The sequence below is a fragment of the Vigna umbellata genome, chromosome 5 (assembly GCF_029865625.1).
Source record: "Vigna umbellata cultivar VRB3 chromosome 5, Vumbellata_1.0, whole genome shotgun sequence".
Taxonomy (NCBI): Eukaryota; Viridiplantae; Streptophyta; class Magnoliopsida; order Fabales; family Fabaceae; genus Vigna; species Vigna umbellata.
The window spans coordinates 36,347,256-36,367,573 of NC_142169.1; the positions used below are offsets into that span (position 1 = coordinate 36,347,256).

The 20,318-nt window shown below is 35.2% G+C and overlaps 3 protein-coding genes across 3 annotated transcripts; 2 read left to right on the top strand and 1 right to left on the bottom strand.

Moving 5' to 3' along the window:
• The first annotated feature begins 331 nt into the window (after positions 1-331).
• LOC148198230 (pentatricopeptide repeat-containing protein At1g09220, mitochondrial-like) lies at positions 332-1,935 on the top strand. Its single transcript, XM_088115730.1, has 2 exons — positions 332-373; positions 547-1,935. The coding sequence occupies exons 1-2, from the start codon at positions 332-334 to the stop codon at positions 1,285-1,287; spliced, it is 783 nt and encodes a 260-aa protein (XP_087971856.1). The 3' UTR covers positions 1,288-1,935.
• Positions 1,936-2,212: 277 nt separating this feature from the next.
• Positions 2,213-13,775, bottom strand: LOC124833443 (DNA repair protein RAD50-like). Its single transcript, XM_088116289.1, has 27 exons — positions 13,561-13,775; positions 13,398-13,484; positions 13,157-13,324; positions 12,908-13,083; positions 12,692-12,806; positions 11,984-12,212; positions 11,533-11,711; positions 11,276-11,446; positions 10,747-10,851; positions 10,556-10,663; positions 10,251-10,462; positions 10,061-10,153; positions 9,588-9,715; positions 9,113-9,227; positions 8,854-8,983; positions 8,548-8,757; positions 7,963-8,171; positions 7,596-7,797; positions 7,245-7,414; positions 6,848-7,172; positions 4,488-4,613; positions 4,348-4,400; positions 3,318-3,468; positions 3,168-3,230; positions 2,938-3,071; positions 2,722-2,850; positions 2,213-2,598 (listed from the first exon to the last, which is right to left on the bottom strand). Exons 1-27 carry the CDS (start codon positions 13,681-13,683, stop codon positions 2,559-2,561), a joined length of 3,951 nt encoding a protein of 1,316 aa, XP_087972415.1. The 5' UTR covers positions 13,684-13,775; the 3' UTR covers positions 2,213-2,558.
• A 2,085-nt stretch (positions 13,776-15,860) lies between these two features.
• On the top strand, positions 15,861-19,179 carry LOC124833439 (3'-5' exonuclease-like). The gene is made up of 6 exons (XM_047307926.2): positions 15,861-16,128; positions 16,529-16,708; positions 17,429-17,559; positions 17,656-17,814; positions 18,294-18,404; positions 18,710-19,179. Exons 1-6 carry the CDS (start codon positions 15,906-15,908, stop codon positions 18,779-18,781), a joined length of 876 nt encoding a protein of 291 aa, XP_047163882.1. The 5' UTR covers positions 15,861-15,905; the 3' UTR covers positions 18,782-19,179.
• Positions 19,180-20,318: the final 1,139 nt, after the last annotated feature.

The following is a 20,318-nucleotide window of genomic DNA, read 5'->3' on the forward strand; positions in this document are numbered from 1 at the left end:
GAAGATATGCTAAAATTCAAATAAATTAATTTATTTGAGTCTTACTTTGTATATATAAAAAAAGGTGAAGGCCAAAATCACCCTCAACCACACTAAAACTCTACTACTAATGATGAAGATATACTTAAGTAAGAAGACATTGAAAATAAAAATATAATCATTATTATAATTAACTAAATAAAACATCAATATAAGACTAAATAACCATTCACTTCAAATACATACATATGTAAGAAAAGAACCAAAAAAGAAAAATTAAGACATAACTATTATTTATAATTGATTAAACAAAATATCGCTGAATAATAATATTAATCCATTTTCAAGGATGATGACAAAACATGGAGACAATACTCATGAAGACAATATAAAAGTAAAACATAATCTTTATTCATAGTTAAATAAATAAGACATATTTACACACTATCTAAGTTATTTTCATATTAAAATGGTTTAATTCAATAATTATTTTAATAAATAAAAATCAAGTTAATAATATTTTGATTTGATTAAAATAACTAAAAACAACACACACAATTAATTAAGCACAACCCTCTAGAGACTTCAGCTATTGCAAACATTGGGTGTATTGAGATATGTCAATCAGCTCATGGATATGCAGAGAAGAGAGGGTTCAATTCCTCTGACATACGCATTACCAATGCATTAATTGATTTGTATGCAAAGTGTGGATGTATAGCAAGTGTGAATAGATTCTTGCAGGAATTACCTGATGAGAGGAAGAATTTGGTATCGTGGACTTCAGCTATCTCTGGTTTTGCAATGAATGGGATGGGGAGGGAAGCTCTAGAGACTTTTGAAAACATGGAGAAGGCTGGGGTTAGTCCGAACCGTGTGACATTCCTTAGTGTTTTGAGTGCCTGTAGTCATGGAGGATTGGTTCAAGAGGGCCATGATTGTTTTGTTAAAATGGTAAAGGATTGTAAACTTGTGCCAGATATCAAGCACTACGGTTGTATGATAGATATGCTGGGGAGGGCTGGCAGGTTAGAAGAAGCTGAAAAGGTTGCTTCACAGGTACCTCATGAGGTTGCCAATGCTGTAATGTGGAGAACTTTGCTGGGTGCTTGTAGTGTTCATAATAATGTTGAAATTGGTCAGAGGGTGACCAGGAAAGTACTAGAGATGGAGAGAGGACACGGTGGGGATTATGTTCTTAAGTCCAATATTCTTGTTGGTGTCGGGAGATTTAAGGACGCTCAAAGGTTGAGAGATATGATAGATAAAAGAATTGCATTTAAACTTCCTGGCTATAGTATAGTCTAAATGATACAATAGATGATTTTTGTTCTGCCTTTCTAGCTTGGGACTAGGAGGTAATTCAACTTGTGAGCATGGTAGAAGAACCATGTCCATAGACAGGTCCATTTATCTCTAGGCAAGAGGCATATTGGCAATTTGACATGCCATTGCCGTTTGCTTCAGACATTCTATATTGGCTCGAGGCATCAAAATTGTGGTAAAACCTGCTGCATATTACTTCATACGTCAACAAATATTTCATCTGGCTGTATTATTTGAAAAGCTTGAAAACAATTAATATTGCCGATTTATGGTGTATTGTCTCAGGATAAAAAATTGGAAATAATGCACCCATCCTGGAAATTGACGATTGCAAAGGACATTCAATCATACAGGTTAAGCATTGATTTCAGTACTTCTTTCCAGTCATCTGTACAAGGAAGCCAAATATGTGTTTCATTGGATCCGTAATTTGGCATACGATCAAACTATTTTCAGCAACTAGTTTGCTAAATAAGCCTTGTTAAAGAAGGACAAAATTTCGTTTTTCGATTTGAGAGATCTAGTACAAGATAAAGGCCACGTAAACAATTTCTAAACCAATATAATAATATGTGGGTTTACGTACCGACCAAAGACTGGTCTTTTCCAGCTACTCAAGAATGAGATTACCTGCAATTAAGTTGAATGGTCGAATTCCATATTTTAGTTTTGTAGATAAAATAAACTTCATAGGAAACAAACTCTCAATAACAAATTAACATTTGATACAAGCATTACAAAATGGAATTATATTACTGTAAGTTGTATTTATTTTCAAAACGAAAATTAATTTACAAACTTTAATTGAAGATATTATTAGTCATTAAAAAAGTAAAATAATATTACTTACTAATTAAACTCTGATAAACATAAAATTAAAAGAAACACAGTATCTATTACAAACAACTTCAGTGGAAACGTGTGTTATAGTAATTTATGATAATTTCTTATGACATCTTCATCGAACTTCAACTTCGATTAATTTTTTTAATCACCCGGGAAAGAATATAAAAGTTATATATTACAAATGGGAGTAAACAGAAAACTGTTTTTTCTACGTGCACATTTTACAGTGTCAGTTCAGCAGGCCCTTACAATGGAAGATCATAAAAAATAAGTAAAATGTTAAGAATTATTGTAAAACGCGCTAAAAACTTTTAATTAACTAGAACGAACCACTCCTAGATGATCCTGTACCGACTGCATGAATAAGTGATGTCGGGCTTTACAATTTCATATAAACAATACGGCCTTCAGTCAAATATCTCCTGACTTTCGATTATACTGTGCTGACTGAAAATGTGAGAGAAGTTAGTTAAGTTCTGTAAACAGAATTATAGTGATTAAGAAAGTTCGTATGTGTGATGCAGGAACGACAAGACAACCAAATGAAAACAGTAATATTATTGTTCTTACTGATCATCTTTGGAGACACGATAATATCTCTCTGCATGCTGGCGCTGACCAATCAGTTGAGCAAAACGCTCATCATGAGTGATTACAATTAACTGAAAATTTTCCTGTCCTTTCCTGTCCTCCATGATCCTTCATTTTTAATGAAGACAGCACCACATTAAATTTTAATTAATTCATTATTAGTTGTTTAATCAGAACTAAGCAATCCAGCAATACCTTACAAGAGCTGCAGCCAGACTTTCAGCATTTGGTCCATCCAAATTTGTGGTAGGTTCATCCAGCGCAAGTATTCCACAATTGAGACAAAACGTTTCAGCCAGCGCTAAACGTATGATAAGAGACGCCAGAACCTGAAACCCCGAAGTTAAGTAAAACTTATTATTTATTATTTTAGTTAAGAAAAGGGATTACTAGATATAATAGTAATTCCCTTATTGATAACATACCTTTTGACCAGCACTACATCTTCCTCTCATCTCCAACTCTGCATCACCAGTCTGCATAACAACCTGTACGGAATGCAAAGGAACAATATTTACTAGGAAGGAAATTAGACAGCTTCTGAAGGAATTGGTTTTCAATATGACATGTCAAACCTTGTAACTGTAGGAACGGGTCCCTGCACCTTCGGAGTCTGAATGAATACTGATGTAGTCAATGTCTTGCCCTCTATAGGTTTGCTGCCACAACTCCCTAATAATTTTGTTGATCTCTTCCATTTTCATTGTGTGGAAGCGCATCAGTGCCCTGATGAATCATTAAGAGCCACCAAGGAACAATATGAATGCAGAATATATCAGTAATTTAATACAGAAGTATCTATTTTGTTATTAAGTATATCCTTATTGATTAATGCTTGAAATAGACTGTTTAATATGCTTTCATATTCTAATTTGTAATTTATTTCAGGCACGATAAATATTAGCTTGCAAACCAACTTTATGAACTTCTTCAAAGATGTGTGCTTATCTCCCTTTTAGTTATATTTTTCATTTTCTTTGGTTTGCTTGATACACTTCGGTGCTTTTGGTTGCCCCTTGTTCAATAGCACGCTTTTCTGATAGTTAACCAGTTTACACAGCTAAGCCCAATCAACCTGACGTGGAATTTGTATTGCTTTACTAAGGCCAAATGATGAATTTTAACGCAATGTAAGCAAAGGGCACTCAATTCCAAAAAGAGAAGGGGGCTTGGTTGCATAAAATTAAAAAACTACAGGGTTTAATGGGATTAAATCTCATATATTGATGCTTAAGGAACCACAAACTTAATCTTCATTTTTTTTTCTAGTGGGGGAAGAATAATGAATGTGCACTTTGCATTCCCAACACATAAAACACACCCTTTGGAATGTAAATACAATAGCGAAACGAAATAGAGTTATATGGAACAAAAATATCCAGTAATTTACCCCAACAGCTTATACCAATGTCCCAAGTGACCTCAGCACCTCACAATGCAAAGTGTGATGGTTACATGTATCAGCTTTTGAAGAACAAGAGAGAAATGGCCTCGTGAGGACAAATGGAGTGATCTTACTTATGCATTGCAAAACCATGACTATCACACAACAAAGAATACAAACTTGATGTAACGTTGAAAATTAATGAATCTCAAGCAACTCACTTATCAAGTGCATTGTAGTATCTGTCCAGATCCTTGTTGGCCATTTCAGTTGTCTGCAAAGAACGATGAATTGTCATGTCAACAATACAAAAGAGAGGATTAAAGAAAGAATAAGACTATGAAATCACATGTGATTACACCTTAAGCAGGATAAGCTGGTCGAAGTATCGCTTATCTATGTCCTTGTATTGAGTCTGCTTAAGATCAACCTTATTTTTGGAAATATTGCTTTGGTAAACAGACATTGTTCCACGGCACCGGTTTACCTGTCATCAAGGTACAGATATATAACTGTTAGAATTATTGTATTTGTATTTAGATATGAGTGTGTATGTGAGTGTGTATTCCATTCACTTAATCCTATAAATATAGGATTAAGGAGAAGGATGTAACATGTAAGAGAACCATTTCATTCAATACAATACCATTTTCACATGGTATCAGAGCAGGTTCTCTGATCTACCTCTAGGTTCTCTGATGTCTGCCGGCAGTCGGCCGCCATGGCCGCCGGCAGCCCCTACAGTTTCCGGTGACAGCCCCTCAAATTCCATTTTCTCTTCTTCTCTGTGCACCCGTCCAGACCGAGTGTGCCACTGCTGTCGCCGCCACTTTCTGCTGCCATCGCTGCTGACTTCGTCGCCGCCGCCGCTGTCGCTGCCGCCGCCGCCGGTTGGACCGTCTCCTTGAGCGACGGCCAACCCTGCCGGAGACAGGACCAGAATCCTCCGAACGCGCCGCCACGGAGCTCTTCTTTCCGGCTAGTCCGCTGCCGGCCGCCGGCCTCCGCCACCGTTTCGACCGGTGACCATCGGATCTGGAGCGTCTCCTCGAGCGACGGCCAACCCCGCCGGAGACAACACCAGATTCCTCTCAACGCGTCTCCACGCGGCTCCTCTTTCCGGTAGATCTCAGACGCGTATAGCCACGCGCCGCCTTGTCGCCGGCCACCGTCACCGTTTCGACCAGCCTCCACTGGATCTGGTTCGCCTCTTCACGCGACGACCATCCCCACCGGTGCCGGCGTCCGAAACCTCCACACCAGCTATCACGCGCCGCTTCTTCTCGGCCAGTCTCGGCCGCGTGTTCTGCACGCGCCGCCTTCCCGGTGTCGATGTTTCACCGCGACACCTCCATAGCCGTCGTCGGAGCTCCCTCTCTCTGTTCCGACCATCAGAGCAGCCATTGCTGCCATCTTCGTCTCCACCGTTGATGTCCAGGCGCCGTTTTGCGACTGTCCGACGCCGTGTGCCGCTGTCCGGCCACCGTTTTCCGCTGTCCAGCCACTGTTTGTCACTGTCTGCGCCGTCTGCCGCTGTCCAGGCGCCATTTGCCGCTGTCCCGCGCCGTTTGCCACTGTCTAGGCGCCCTTTGTCGTTGTCCTGCGCGTTTGCCGCTGTCCCGCGCCGTTTGACCACTGTCCAGCCACCATTGACCGCTGTCCAGGTGCCGTTTCCGCTGTCCGGCGCCGTTTTGCCGTTGTCCTAAGCGAAGTTTGCCGCTGTTTGGCACTGTTTGCCACTTTTCGGTGCTAGAGTTAGCTCGATGTTTGGCACTGTTTGTCGTTGTTCAGTGCTAGAGTTAGCACTGTTTGCTGCTGTTTTGTGCTAGAGTTAGCACAGTTTGCCGCTGTTCGGTGCTAGAGTTAGCCCGATCTTCTTGTGATACACTGCTACGTATCACCACTTGGGAGTTGTCCAGCAAAGAATTTTGGACCTCCAATTTGGATCTTTGATGTCTTTGTTTCAGCATTGTAGCTTAATCTTGTGTTTTGTTTTAGTGGTCCAGCAACTGTGATATTCCACATTTCCGCCCTTCACACTAAGGGGGAGTACGTTTCCAAGACACTGCAAGTCACATATATATGGGTGTAGTCCCTGCAGTTTTGTAGATTTCAGCTACTACTGTTGATCTCGTCACCCAGCCATCATTGATGAGGTTTTAGTGTAGTCCCTGCAGTTTTGTAGCTCTTAGCTTTTAGCTACCACTGTTAATCCCGTCACTCATCCATCATTGATTGGAGAATCAGTCCTTGCAGTTTGTCATTGGCCACCACGACTTTCCTTCATCCACTTTTGAAGTTGAAGTTTCAGATGCTGCTGTTAGTTCATCTATGTTTGCCTCACACTCTTGAAGACAAATCATCTAGTTCAACACTGATTTTATCTATTCCAAGCTTAGTACATACAATCTGTATGCTCCAGCTTGAGGGGGAGTGTTAGAATTATTGTATTTGTATTTAGATATGAGTGTGTATGTGCTGTATGTGAGTGTGTATTCCATTCACTTAATCCTATAAATATAGGATTAAGGAGAAGGATGTAACATGTAAGAGAACCATTTCATTCAATACAATACCATTTTCACAATAACCAAAGAGAGAGAAATGTGTCAGTTCGACACTAGAAGGAATATCAAAGATGTGAGCATAGAAATGGTAATTGGCTGAACTACTTGAGATCAGTTGCAATCATAGATGTGTGATTCGGGGATTTGAAAATACCTCTGAAAGAAGTCTCTCCCTCTCCTGTGATAGTTTCTGGCGTTCAGTTTCAATTGTAGAGATCCCACCAGCCTTTAATATATTTTCTTCTAGTGTTTCAATTTCATGTGCTAGCTCATCTACTTCAGCCTTAGTTTTCCTATAATTTAAGTTGTCATCAATTTTTCTTCTTAACTGATCTTGATTTTGCATCAAATCTTTACTTTTGACTAACTCAGCTAAAATTTCCTGCTTCCTGGTATCACAACTTTGAAGTTGAGATTGTGATAGAGAATGCTTTTCCTGCAGTTCCTTCAACCTATCTCCTTTCCTTAAATCCGAATACCTGATCAAACAAAACATATGTTAAAGAAATTTGGGGTCTTAAAAACAACAACTTTCAATAAGATAAGCTCACTCTTTGATCTTAGAATTCATTCTGAAAAGTGATTCAGCTTCTTGCTGATAACTTCTCTTTTGCTCAGCCAGGTCCTCGTACTCACGGTTGAGTCTAATTTTCATATCATGATGGTTAGTCAGTAATTTATCTTTCTCACTGGAAAAAGATCCGAGATCATCTGCCAAATGCTGCAAATACACAAATTCTCGGTGATACTATGCATTTTGACATGGCAAAAAGAGAGAAAAAACTAGAGCCTTTTTTAGAATTATTGGAAATTATGAGTGAAGCAAGGTGGAAAAAGAAGGCAATTTCCCCAAGCCTAAAACAACAACTAAATATACATCAATGTATCAGATAATAAGACACCTTCTCATCAAGATCAACTTGAGTATTTTCTTCAGTTAAACGCTCCAATTCTTCTTCTAATCTGCTAACACTTTGTAATACGTTGGTTGCTTTCAATTTCTCCTCCTTTAGATTGAGCCACCGAATACGAATATTTGATAGATCTTTCTCCATACGCCTTTGATCTTCCCTCAGCCTCTCCAATTCAGATTGCAAATTGTCCCTTTTAACCAAGATATGAATGGAAATAATGATATGAATAAGAAACAAAAACTGAAACTTAAGAAATGGAGATGTTGCGAATATGACAGAATTCAATTATCTTAATGAATCGAGATGGTAAAATTGCCCATGTTAGTAAACAGTAGAAAAAACTTCAGCTATTTACTTGGTGCTCTGCAGGGTGTTAAGCTCCAGTTGAATCTCTTCGAGAGTCCTCACTCCCTGTCCTCGAAAATTAAGCTCATCTTCTAAATCCTCAACTTGCTTTTTCAAATCTTGAATGTCTTGGAAAAGCCGATCAGCATTTTCAACAGGTTGCACTAATGTGTCAACTAAATCCTTGTCAGTCTTCACTTGTGCTAAAACACATAAAACCTGAAAATTGCAGCAATTGTATAACCCAAATCAAGTTAACGGAAAGCAAAAAGGGGAAACAGATAATACACTCTCTGGTACAAGGCACTGTCTCGTTAATTGTCAATAAAAAACAGACATTCATAATATGTAATTGGACAAACAAGGACAAGAAATATCCTGTTTCCAGTAAACTATAAAATTCCTTAGAAAAAGGACCATCATTTTTTTCTAAAATATGCTTGTTATATTGAGGACAAGAGGAAGTACTAAATAAAAAATTGATATAAAATAATAATCACCTTCGACAAAACAACATTTCAGAAAGCAAACGTTGGAATTCAATGTACTTAAAAGAAATTTCCAGGAAATCTTTAAAAGAACTTATGATCGTTACATCATCAAGAGCCTGAGATTTCTCATCCATCTCATCTTTAAGTTGCTGAAGTTCCTTTTCAGTATTAGGGATGGTCTCCTTGCCAAGTTTAACATATTCTTCGTAAACCATCCTAAGCTTGTCCAGCTGCTGAAAATGAGACTCTGCATTTGAGGATTCTACAGCGAGAACTTTCATATGTTCAGCTGAACTAGCTGCCTTCACTCTTTGCTGTCATTGAAAAAGTGCAGTTCAAAACTACATAACGTGCTTGCTCAAGCCAATAGATAACGTAAGTATATAATAACATGATTTGAAGTTAAAAACCTTCTTGACAAAATTGTCTTCTTCTTCTGGAGAGAAAGGCCGCTCACAGCAAGGACAAACATGATGAGCTCTGGCAACCCTTTCAAAAGGATCAAACATCTGCCTCATGCCATCAGCAATATTATATTTGCTGCAAGCAATCACAAGACAAAGTATTAGTGGATATGAAACCAGCATACCAGTGACAACATCAAGTCCAGAGACAACTTTGATATGGTCACAAAAACAACATCAACACTATGGTCTGGCACAAATTGACCTTCGCTGTACATCTCTTTTTTCCTTGGAAGACTCTAAAACTTTGAGATAAGAATCAAGTCCAGAACATTGCTGATCCAAAGACTGAAGCTTCGATTCAATAAATCTCTTTCTTGCTGCAAGAAAATCATTTAAGTATAAATGTACAAAACTATGTCTTCAGTTATTCAGCATGGTGGAAGAAAGAAACCAAACTAGAGCAAAGAGGATGCAGCATGAAAAAATATAAAATATCAAGTGGGCACCATCACTTATATCAAGAGACACATATAAAACGCTAAATAAAAGAAAGGCTATTTATATTTACTGCATACTATTATCAGTTGATACGCAAAATAGGAATCTATTGGCATGACAAATAGGCAAGTGCATCCTGTGAACCATTGCAACAATAAGCATGCAGAACTAAAACATTGATTTCCTTCAAAAACTAAATTTTTTATATTCAACTTCTTTGAATGCTAGATAGCACTTACATTCCAAATCCTTGTGGTGTTTGGATAGGTTACCATTAACTTCTTGTATTTTTATTTGCAACATATTGACTTCCTTCTCAGCATCGCGGTGCTTTTCTTTCACATCATCAAATTCCACTCCAACAGCCCTGCACCAGAAAGAAAATTCTATACAAGGTAAATTGTGATCTACTTGGCAATCTTACCCAATGTGAGACTTTTTCACTTATACTTGCCACTCCAACTTATCATAAATCTTATCTCGGCTCATCCTCAACTCTCAAAGTGAACTTGGTTCAACCAGTTTTGAACATGAAGAACGTGTTTGAGATTTCACATGAACTGTACATATGGCCAACTTTGAGCTTATAAAAGGTTGGACAATTCTCACCTTATACATTTCAGGATGAAGTTAGGTTCCCAGCCCAAATTCAAGAGGTAGGTGCCTACAACTACGAGTAAATATAAAAAAAAAAAAAAAAGATTTTCCCAACCTTAATGCTTCAGTAATATCCTTTTTCACGTCCTTATCAAGAGGAACCCTCCCTTTCAGCACCTTTCTAATTTTGTCCTTGAGGTCATCAAATCTGTAATAAATAATAAACAGATGATTGCCAACTTTGAAACATAATTCTAAAGAACGAAAAGTGGAAAGTAAAGGGAATACAAACAAAATGGATTTACATTTTTTTATGTTTCTTTTTCCGATTTTCCAACTCTGCTTTCTTATGAGATAGCATAACTCTGTGCTCTGAATCAGCAGTCATGATATCCTTCTCCCGATTGAAAGTCTTAATCTTTTGATCTACACTATATATCTCATTTTGCTTTTGACGTATGGTGGTTTCAAATTGTCTCTGAGATAGTTGACTTCCCTTCCTCTCAATCTCATTTTTCTGCAAACATTACTCAAAAGTTATTCTAATCATATTGGTCAGAAGTCCTAAGATTATAGATTACTAAACAACAACAGAGAGTGGGTGCCTTACCAAATTTCTTTCTCTTTCATCTATGTGAGATAAGTTCACATTAGTCATTTGAAGTTCAGACGAATCGAGCTCGTTTTTCTTCTCTTTGATGCGCTTCAGATTGCCTTCCTGCAAACATAACGTATTAACAGTGTACAAGTAAGATACAGACATTTGACAAGAAATGTATGTATTGGAATGAAACACCAAACCTTGATCCCTTGCATAGCCTTTATTTTAGCCTCAGTATCTTTCCAACGGTCATTAGCATTCATGTAGCATTTCCATGCCATCTCAAGTTCCTTGTCATTTGCTTTCTGTACAAAAGAAATAAGAAAACAGTCACAAACATGTAGTTTTCTTACTTTTGATATGGTGAAAATAATTTTAAAAGTTGGTAAATTTAGCCAACCACATTCTTTGAAAATGAAAATGAATTCACTGAAAAGTGAAACGAAGAAAGAAAGAGCCACAGGAGCAGATACAATATTCTTGACAAAGGAAAAACCTGTAAAAAGGTAAACACTAATTGTGCAAAGCATTCCAATCTCTCTGCATATCCACCAAAAACCCACTACAATACTGCCAATTGAATATACAAAGAAGACAAATAAACCCTTTATGCCAAATACCAAGTAACAGCAAGAAAACATCACTGAAAATTCCTCAACTTCTCATTTGTGAGGCACCTAAAAGTGAACATACACACACAAACGAGAATGAGGGAACAGAAAAAATCACCTTTTTATCATCCAGATCTTTCTCGAGATCTGCCAACCTCAATTTTACACGCCTGAAGAGATTTAAAGCAACCTCATCACTGAAAGAAGAATTTGGAAGAGACCCTAAACTATATGTCGTAAAAAGATCTTGAATGGAGGAATCACGCTCATTCTTCAAAGACATGTGAACCTGAAGTTCAAAATATTAACAAAATTACAATAACACATTGCAAAACCAGATGTCAGTATAGGCAGCTTGTGTATCAATTCATTTACTTCTGCTTCCGCTTGTAGTTTGGCAATCTCTTTGATGGTATGACCAATGATATTCGTGAGGGCAGTACCTTTCTCGGCAGCATCATTCAATTCTCTTTCCAACTTTCTTATCTTTGCTTCTAAAATTGCAATCCTTTCTTCAAACTTGGTCTTCCATTCCATCAATAACTCATCAGAATCTAATTAAATATAAAATGCAGAAAAAGAAAAACGCATTAGAAACTTCCACACACACACACACACACACACACACACACACACACACACACACACACACACACATATATATATATATATATATATATATATATATATATATATATATATATATATTTCACAGGGCATGTCTTTGTAAATCCATTAGGAAATATAACAATTTAGAAGGAGATACAAAATCCAAAACTGGCTCAATGATGGTAATGCATATATATATACCATGTTCAACACTTACCTACATTCTCCTCAACAAGAGCAGCATGTTGCTTCTCTTGTTCCTTAAGCAGGGTGCTTCGCTGAGCAGTTTTAGTTGATATCTGCTCTTGCAGCTTCCGCAAATCTTTTAACGTTTCCTCTGCATGATGAATTTTATCCTCCAATTGTTTAATGTTATCTTCCAACTCCAGTACTTGACACTTTACAGACTCTGTTTTCTCTTGATCGTGTGCAATGCTTTCCCGTAGCTATATAACAAAATAAAACTAAACAGTTAGATTTTCTTTCAATTTTGGTATGACGTGGTTTTCTTTATGTTAAAAGCTGTCAAAGTGGAAGGCAAAGCTTAAGTTCTAACATAACTAGCTAGACTAAAAAGGCACAGAAGAATTTTTACTTCATGGAATGATTTAAAATGGCCCAAAAAAAGAAAAATGCAGTAGGGCAAAAGGGCCAACTAAAGCAGAATAAAATCTTGGTCCTCAACACAAGAATGTGTCCTTGCATAAAAATTAAACACCTTGAAAAGTGATTATTTTTTTTTTCCTTCTATTGAGAATACAAGAGAAAAGTGTCATGTTAATGGGGCACAACAGGTGCTATACAAGTAGTGGAAATGTGCTCCGGTTAAAATAGAACAAAAGAGTATACGTTAAACTTTATTTAATTATTATTGTTGTTGTTAACGTTTATAGAGTTGGGTGATATTTTTGAAGAGGAAAGAGACCTTATAAGCAGCATCTTTGAGAGTTTGAAGATGTTCGAGTTTGAGCTTGTAAGTCTTTATCTCTTGAGCCTGCTCCTTATGAAGTTTCTTTATAACTTCCAATGCCTTGGTGTATCTGTACATTGAATGTGAAGAATATGTGTATGATATACATTAAAACATGTTGAGTGGAAAAAAAAACAGAGGAAGAAAGTGGGGAAAGGGAAGGAGAGATACCGAGTTGCGGAAAAGATATCGTCAAACTTCTTCTTTAAAGTGGAAGGATCCTGTAGGGGCCAGTTGGCTTCATCTTGGTGAACGAATATAACATTTTCGAGAATGGCCTTGGAAACACCCATGAGCGCTGGAACTTCATTATCCATGTCAGCGCATCGATAGCTGGAGCTACGTATCTGACAGAAAAGAGGAAAAGAGAGTTAATGGGAAGAGAGTGAAGAAGTAGAAGAAAGTCAAAAAGTGTAATACCTCTCCAGTATGAGGACTAATGGTTTGAATCACACTCTCAATAGCCTTGTATTCCATTTTAGAGGCCTTTTGCGTAAGCTGAAAGGACCTGACGCAGACGACGTCTTTACCGGCGGCCGTCTTGAATCGGAGCTTAATCTGTCCCTTGGTTTCGGTTTCCCCAGCGACCTTCCAAGATAAAAGAAATAATTGATTAATCGAATACTTAGTTAAAAAGAGAGTGAGACTTAGGTTAGATTACCTTGGGGTCGTGGATGAAACTGTGGCCAGACCTGGCGTTAGGAGGCAACTCGCCGGTGCAGGAAAGCTTCAAGCACTCGATGATGGTCTGCAGAAGGAGAAGAGATTGCATTGCGGAAAGCAAGAAAGAAAGAAAAAAAAACGAATAGATGGATGGATCATACGGTCTTGCCGGCACCGTTGGGACCAACGATTAGGGTTAAGGGCTTGAAGAAGGTGATGACGTTCTTGTTCTCCGGGTCGAAACTCCGGATGCCCTTGATCAGCATTTTATCAACGGTGCTCATCTTCTCCCGCGTTTGCTCACTCACTCACTCTTCTTCTACTCATTCCCTCTCAACTCACTTGCACCTTTCTTCTCCCCTCTTTAATTCAATTCAAACCTCCTTTGTACCCTTCTGTTATGTAATGTAATTTCCTTTTATACCCTTCTGTACTCCTTTCGCTTACTCTTTAAGACACTGTAACATATTAAATTTAAACTATCATTTTTTATTTAAATAATGAAATTTAAATTTATTACTTCTAATTTCTTTATTTAAATAAAATATTTTTTATTTTCACTGGATATATCAAAAACTATAAATAGTTTCTTTTAATTTAATTAATATTCATAGATGTTTTTTTTAATTTTTAAACTTTTTCTTTTAATTAACATTGACAACGTATTTTATTGATTAATGTTGAAATTGTTTTCGATTGATGTTTATCATAGCTATTTAAGCTTAAAATGAATTGAAGTTATTTCTATCGATATTAATTTATTGGAAAATGTTTTTATTGACATTGTAGAAGCATGTTGGTGAGATTAAATATATAATGATTTAAAATAGTTCACAATGATAAAATATAATAAAATAGTTCACAATGTTTTACCAAATTAAATTTAAAACTTGTGTTTATTATTGTCTTTAGGAGACAAACCTAAATTTAAATATTTATGAGATTAACCAAATTAAAATCTCAACTCATTCTGTTATCCTACAAAATATTTTTTTAATTGATAGATGATGACATTAATATATTATTTTAGCATAAAAAATAGCGATGAATTTTTAAACAATATTTTGGAGGTGTCAAGAGTCATGTACAAAAATTTTATAATATTAAATACAGAAGATATGCTAAAATTCGAATAAATTAATTTATTTGAGTCTTACTTTGTATATATAAAAAAAGGTGAAGGCCAAAATCACCCTCAACCACACTAAAACTCTACTACTAATGATGAAGATATACTTAAGTAAGAAGACATTGAAAATAAAAATATAATCATTATTATAATTAACTAAATAAAACATCAATATAAGACTAAATAACCATTCACTCCAAATACATACATATGTAAGAAAAGAACCAAAAAAGAAAAATTAAGACATAACTCTTATTTATAATTGATTAAACAAAATATCGCTGGATAATAATATTAATCCATTTTCAAGGATGATGACAAAACATACTCATGAAGACAATATAAAAGTAAAACATAATCTTTATTCATAGTTAAATAAATAAGACATATTTACACACTATCTAAGTTATTTTCATATTAAAATGGTTTGATTCAATAATTATTTTAATAAATAAAAATCAAGTTAATAATATTTTGATTTGATTAAAATAACTAAAAACAACACATACAATTAATTAAGCACAACCCTCTACATCAAAATTTGTCATATTTTTTAAAACATCCATTCATTACTCAAATAATATATTTATTAGTTTTAAAAAGTCTATCCTTTTAATTACACTAAAACACATTTCAATTTTCAAGTCTAGAACTTGCCTGTTTTATTTTTATACACGATCAGATTTTTCTTAAGACTTGGTAAATTTTATATAACCAAATTTTGAAATTGATAATTTTTTTTAACTTTTAAAATAATTTAAGCTCATGTTTCAATAATATTTAATTTTTAGTCAACAACTAAAATAGCAAAACCAATTATCAAAATTGAAAAGTAGAAATAAATTTAAATTTATGAGAGAAGGTCTAATAACCATTTTTTTGAAAAAAGTATTTTAAAAAGTAAAATGAAATAGCTAAAAAAATCTATAATTTTGTAGTCGATTTTTAAACAATATACATATTATCTATTATTTATTTTGATCAATATTATTGTTTTTCTTATTTATTTTTAAATAACATAAAGTCGAAACAAATATTCTATTTACTAGTTTAATATAACATAAATGTCAAAATTATTTGCAGTGTAATTAAACGGTTTGTGAGGACTAGGTTTCACACATACATTTCTATAGTTACGTGTTCTCATACTTTAGAAAATTTTAAAAAAATAATTTGGGTCACAGCGAAAAATTTTAAATTATATTTTGATATGTTTTATTAATTATTTTATTTAGAAGGTATTAAAAATAAAAAGTGAAATATATATTCATATAGAATAGTGTTATATATAATATTTTATTATGCTATTAAAAATAAAAGTTCCTTCTTTTCACCACATCTATTCTTTAATGTCTCTGAAGCGGGAAGAGATTTGAGATGAAGAAAGTGGCGGAGGAGGAGAGTGGTTTCACGCGCCTTGCCTCATTCGTCTGCGATTGTGAGCCTTTCACGGAGGAAGAGCTTGAAAGCATCGAAGCTTCTCTTTCCAACCCTAACAACAAACGACGGTTTGACGATCTCACTCCCCGCCTCCGTCGCTTGCCCGAATCGCTCATTGCACTTCAACACCCAAATGTTTCTTCTTTATCCCCTCGTCCAGGTTCTTTACACTAATTCCTCATTTCGCCTTTTTATTGCGCCATACAACACCACATGAAAATATTTCTCCTCTTGTTTCATCGCATATTTTCCACATTCTTACCACCAAATGACACCTGTTCAAGCAATCCTATTTATCTCACTAATTTTGAAAACAGCACATTAATTTTGAAATCAAAGTTAATTGAAGTATCTCCTACAAGCTAGTTATTTTCTCGATTTCTGCTTCCTCTAAGTCATGTCCGAGGAGGGCTTAATATTTATGATTCTGTTATATTGAATTGTAAATGCTTGAAAGAAATTCCATTTGGTTCTTGAAAACAGTTTATTAATCTGACTTTTAGGTGAATTTGTATTTGCATTGCCTCTTAAGTTTTCTATTCTTTTCTTATCTTGTGCAGGCTATTCAAGAATGAGATTACCTGCAATTAAGTTTAGTGGTCGAATTATGTACAGCAGGACTTTTGATTCTGTATATAAAGCTGCAGCAAAACTCTTACAAGCCCTGGACGAAAAAAATAGAGAGATTGTGCAATCTGCAATTGGATTTGACATTGAGTGGAAACCTTCCTTTACTAAAGGTTGTTTCAGCATCTTCTCCCTGTTTTTCAATAACTGCTGATTACGGCAAAAGCGATTTCCTGTTAGTGTTGAGTCTTCTGCTACAGTTGTTGCATTAATTAATATTATTGAGGTGATTTAATAGTAATGCTAAATCACTCATTCTGAAACCGATTGGAGTGCAAAGAAAAAGAGACGAGAAGAAAATAGGGGAAACGAAGTAATAGGTGTAACTAGTGATGCGATGGAGAAGAGACAAATAAGAAGAAAATATGATGAAATTGAGATGGAAGAGAAAGTGAGTGTATGGTGATTATTTTTTTTAATCTGATATTAAGAGTTTTTTCTGGTTCTGTATACAATAAATTATGCCGGTTGTTCTTCAACCAGTTTAGGTTTTTTAATCTGTATTTTGAAGAATAGAATGTTTGCAGGCTAGAATCAGATCATTGCTCAAATTTATAAAACTTTGAATGACTGTGTTGGGTTGCAAATTGTAATGTGGATGAAGGTAAAGACATGATTTGGTATCTGGGAGATTGAAGTTTTAATTCCGGCTAATTATTTGGATCCTTACTCCTAATAGTTTATTGATTATCTTTTCTTCAAAGAGAGGAATTTCCTACTTTTGTGCAGAACAGTGTTTTCTTTTTTTCCTATAAAACATTAATTCTTGAAAAAAAGAAGAAAATTTTTCGCAACTTCAATTACTTACTCATTATTGTATAAAACTTTTATAGGCGTTCCACCCGGAAAGGTAGCAGTCATGCAGATATGTACTGACAGTAGTCATTGCCATGTTCTACATTTAATTCATTCTGGAATCCCTCCAAATTTGCAGCTTTTGCTTGAAGATCCCACAGTTCTGAAGGTTTTTATTTCTGTTAAACTGGATTTCTTGTTTTTTTCTTGTCTACGTCAACTAATCAATTATGTAAGTATTAATACAAAGTTTGGTGTGCGCAAGGTTGGAGTTGGGATTGATAGTGATGCTATGAAGGTTTTTAGAGATTATAAAATATCTGTCAAAGGTGTGATGGATCTTGCTTTCCATGCCAATCAGAAGCTTGGTGGTGATCACAAGTGGGGTCTTTCATCTTTGACTGAAAAACTTTTATCGAAACAGGTATGCTTCGAATCCAATTGTCTTAAATTAAAATGTTATTTATATTTTTTTGCCAGTTTTAATTACTAACTAGTAGTACTGAAAATAAATCTTTTCTTTCATTCAAGAAAACAATAACAAAAAATTTTAGCACGTGCCTTACTGCACTTTATGCAGTTTTTCCATCTTAATAGGATTTAGCTGTCCTGGTGTGAGAACACATCCAAAATAGAAAATACTAACGTGGATGCCATAAATAATAAGCTGTTTTTTTCTTGTTCATTTTGTGGTCACTAGTTTATTGTATCCCTACACTCACACAAAAATAGAGATAAATTATATGTATTTTTCTATAATGGCTCGATCATTACCCCTTTTTAATTACATTTTCATTTTTTTATTTATGTTTCTCTTCTATGTTCATGGAGAGGGGGATGTGAATCGGTCAGTGAGATGTTTCAATCTGTGTGTGATATTTACGAATCTTGTTATTTTTGCAGCTGAAAAAGCCCAATAAAATAAGACTTGGAAATTGGGAGACTCCTGTTTTGTCAAAGGAGCAACTAGAGTACGCTGCTACCGATGCTTTTGTTTCTTGGTATCTTCATCAGGTACATACGATTCTTGAATAAACTTTTACAAAATTTTCTTATTTGAGAAAAAGTAAAACAAGTTAAATTTATCTCATAATATGAAATCAACTTATATACCTCTATTTTTTCGAAGCATAGAATATATTAAAGTTTACTTTATTTTACACCTTAGTTTCTTTTCATATTTGACTAAATAGTAAATACCACCCCCAACAGCTAATTGTTAGCCTTATTTTGATTTCAAATTCAAACTATTAACGTTCTTAGTCTTGTCTTCCATTTTATTGATACTTGATTTTAGGAATTGGTTTATTCTTTTGCAGGCAATTAAAGATCTCCCGGACGCCCAATTCACGGACAAAAGTGGCGAAGTTGATGGTCTACGGCAGGACTGACTACATCTTTGTTGTGTGTATTAAATTTAGTTTATATTAAATATTAAGTATTAAGTAGTAATTATTTATATTGTATTGCAATATTTATTTTCCTTCTCGGACACCCATAGGAAGGTGTACCCTTCAGCAGTTAAGATAAATAGACAGGATATGATGAGAAAAGATGCAGAGTATGTCAGCTGAGTGTATAAAATGTGGTGTTTATTAGGGATGTCAAAACGGCTCAACCTTGTCAAATTTTGGTGGCTGGATTGGAGTTTTTAATCCATCTTGCCTGATCCATCAAATTGTATTTCAGAACTGAGTTTTCCGGAATATTGTGCTCCAGAAAGAGCTCTTCGAAACATATAAAATGTGTTTCAGAAAGAACTTTTTGAAACGAGTGTTTTTTTTTCTCATCTTCCTTTGCAATGGTTCTCTTTTCTTCTTCCTCTACAATCTAACCCAGCAATGATAATGGAAGCAACGATGGCAGAGGCCGTGACGCCAATGGTAGTGTGGTGCAGTAGTTAAGGGTATTTGAATCTGGCCTTGAGTCTTTTTCTGTCATTATCGGGTGCAGTTGGTAATTTTGTGGGGATGAAGGAAGCAATGGGCACTATTAAAATCAAAAGAACTAATTTTATTGAATAAGGTTTTGGTTTAAAAAGATAAAATAAATGTGCCAAACATGACTAGAAAATCTTCAAAATAAAACTGGTTTTTGTAATGAGTAAAAGGAAAGTTCTTGAGGTGTGTCAATATTTCTTATACTTACGATACAAACTTACATTTGGTATTCTTCTTCTTTTTAAACTATATAAAGTCCAGTTTATCCTATTAATAACAATCACTACCAGAATAAAATATTACTAGAAAATATAAATAATTACATTGAGACTTAGATCCACCTAATAGGTTTTTTTTTTTTGCTTGGTTCGGATTGGAGAATTGATCTGATTAATGTGGATGATAATTTTTGTAATAGATAAAACTTTAAGATAACCAGATTATTTTTGTGATAAAATAATTATATATATAAAAAGAATGAATTCTTATATTTTGGTACATTCATGTAAAATTTAACGTGCGTTTTGCTTCTACATGTTTACTGTAGACACGGATGGGTTTGAAGGATGACATGCGATTATATTTGCGGATACGCGTTCCTCTGAGATGATGGAAGTTGAAATTCTCATCCTCGCTTGGGAATCCCTCAAAATTTACAGCTTTTGCTTGAAGATCCCTCAGTTCCGAAGGTTGCTATATCTGTTAAACTGGATTTTTGTTCATGTTTTTTCTTTTGTCTACGTCAACTAATCAATTATTGTATAAGTATTAATAGAAAGTTTGATGGAGACGCTATGAAGGTTTTAAAGATTATAAAATATCTGTGAAAGGTTTGATGGATGTTTGTTTCGATGCAAGAAGCTTGGTGGTGATGACGACAAGTGGGGTCTTTCAACTGGGTTGGCTAACATGCAGAACCTAGTAAAAGGATTGTTGTATGAAGATGAAAAAAACAAGAGCTTTGTCATTTCTATGAACCGGTTTCTGA

Bases quoted from the DNA above. Each gene is read 5' to 3' on its own strand.
- LOC148198230 (XM_088115730.1), top strand. From the start codon at position 332: ATGACAAAACATGGAGACAATACTCATGAAGACAATATAAAA. The intron at 374-546 runs GTAAAACATAAT...CAATTAATTAAG, and splicing joins CTCATGAAGACAATATAAAA to CACAACCCTCTAGAGACTTC.
- LOC124833443 (XM_088116289.1), bottom strand. From the start codon at position 13,683: ATGAGCACCGTTGATAAAATGCTGATCAAGGGCATCCGGAGTTTCGAC. The intron at 10,463-10,555 runs GTAAGGCACCCA...TAATGTTTGCAG, and splicing joins ATGAAAGAGAAAGAAATTTG to AAAAATGAGATTGAGAGGAA. The intron at 2,851-2,937 runs GTATTGCTGGAT...TTAAAAATGAAG, and splicing joins CTGGCTGCAGCTCTTGTAAG to GATCATGGAGGACAGGAAAG.
- LOC124833439 (XM_047307926.2), top strand. From the start codon at position 15,906: ATGAAGAAAGTGGCGGAGGAGGAGAGTGGTTTCACGCGCCTTGCCTCA. The intron at 16,129-16,528 runs GTTCTTTACACT...TATCTTGTGCAG, and splicing joins TTCTTTATCCCCTCGTCCAG to GCTATTCAAGAATGAGATTA. The intron at 16,709-17,428 runs GTTGTTTCAGCA...AAACTTTTATAG, and splicing joins GAAACCTTCCTTTACTAAAG to GCGTTCCACCCGGAAAGGTA.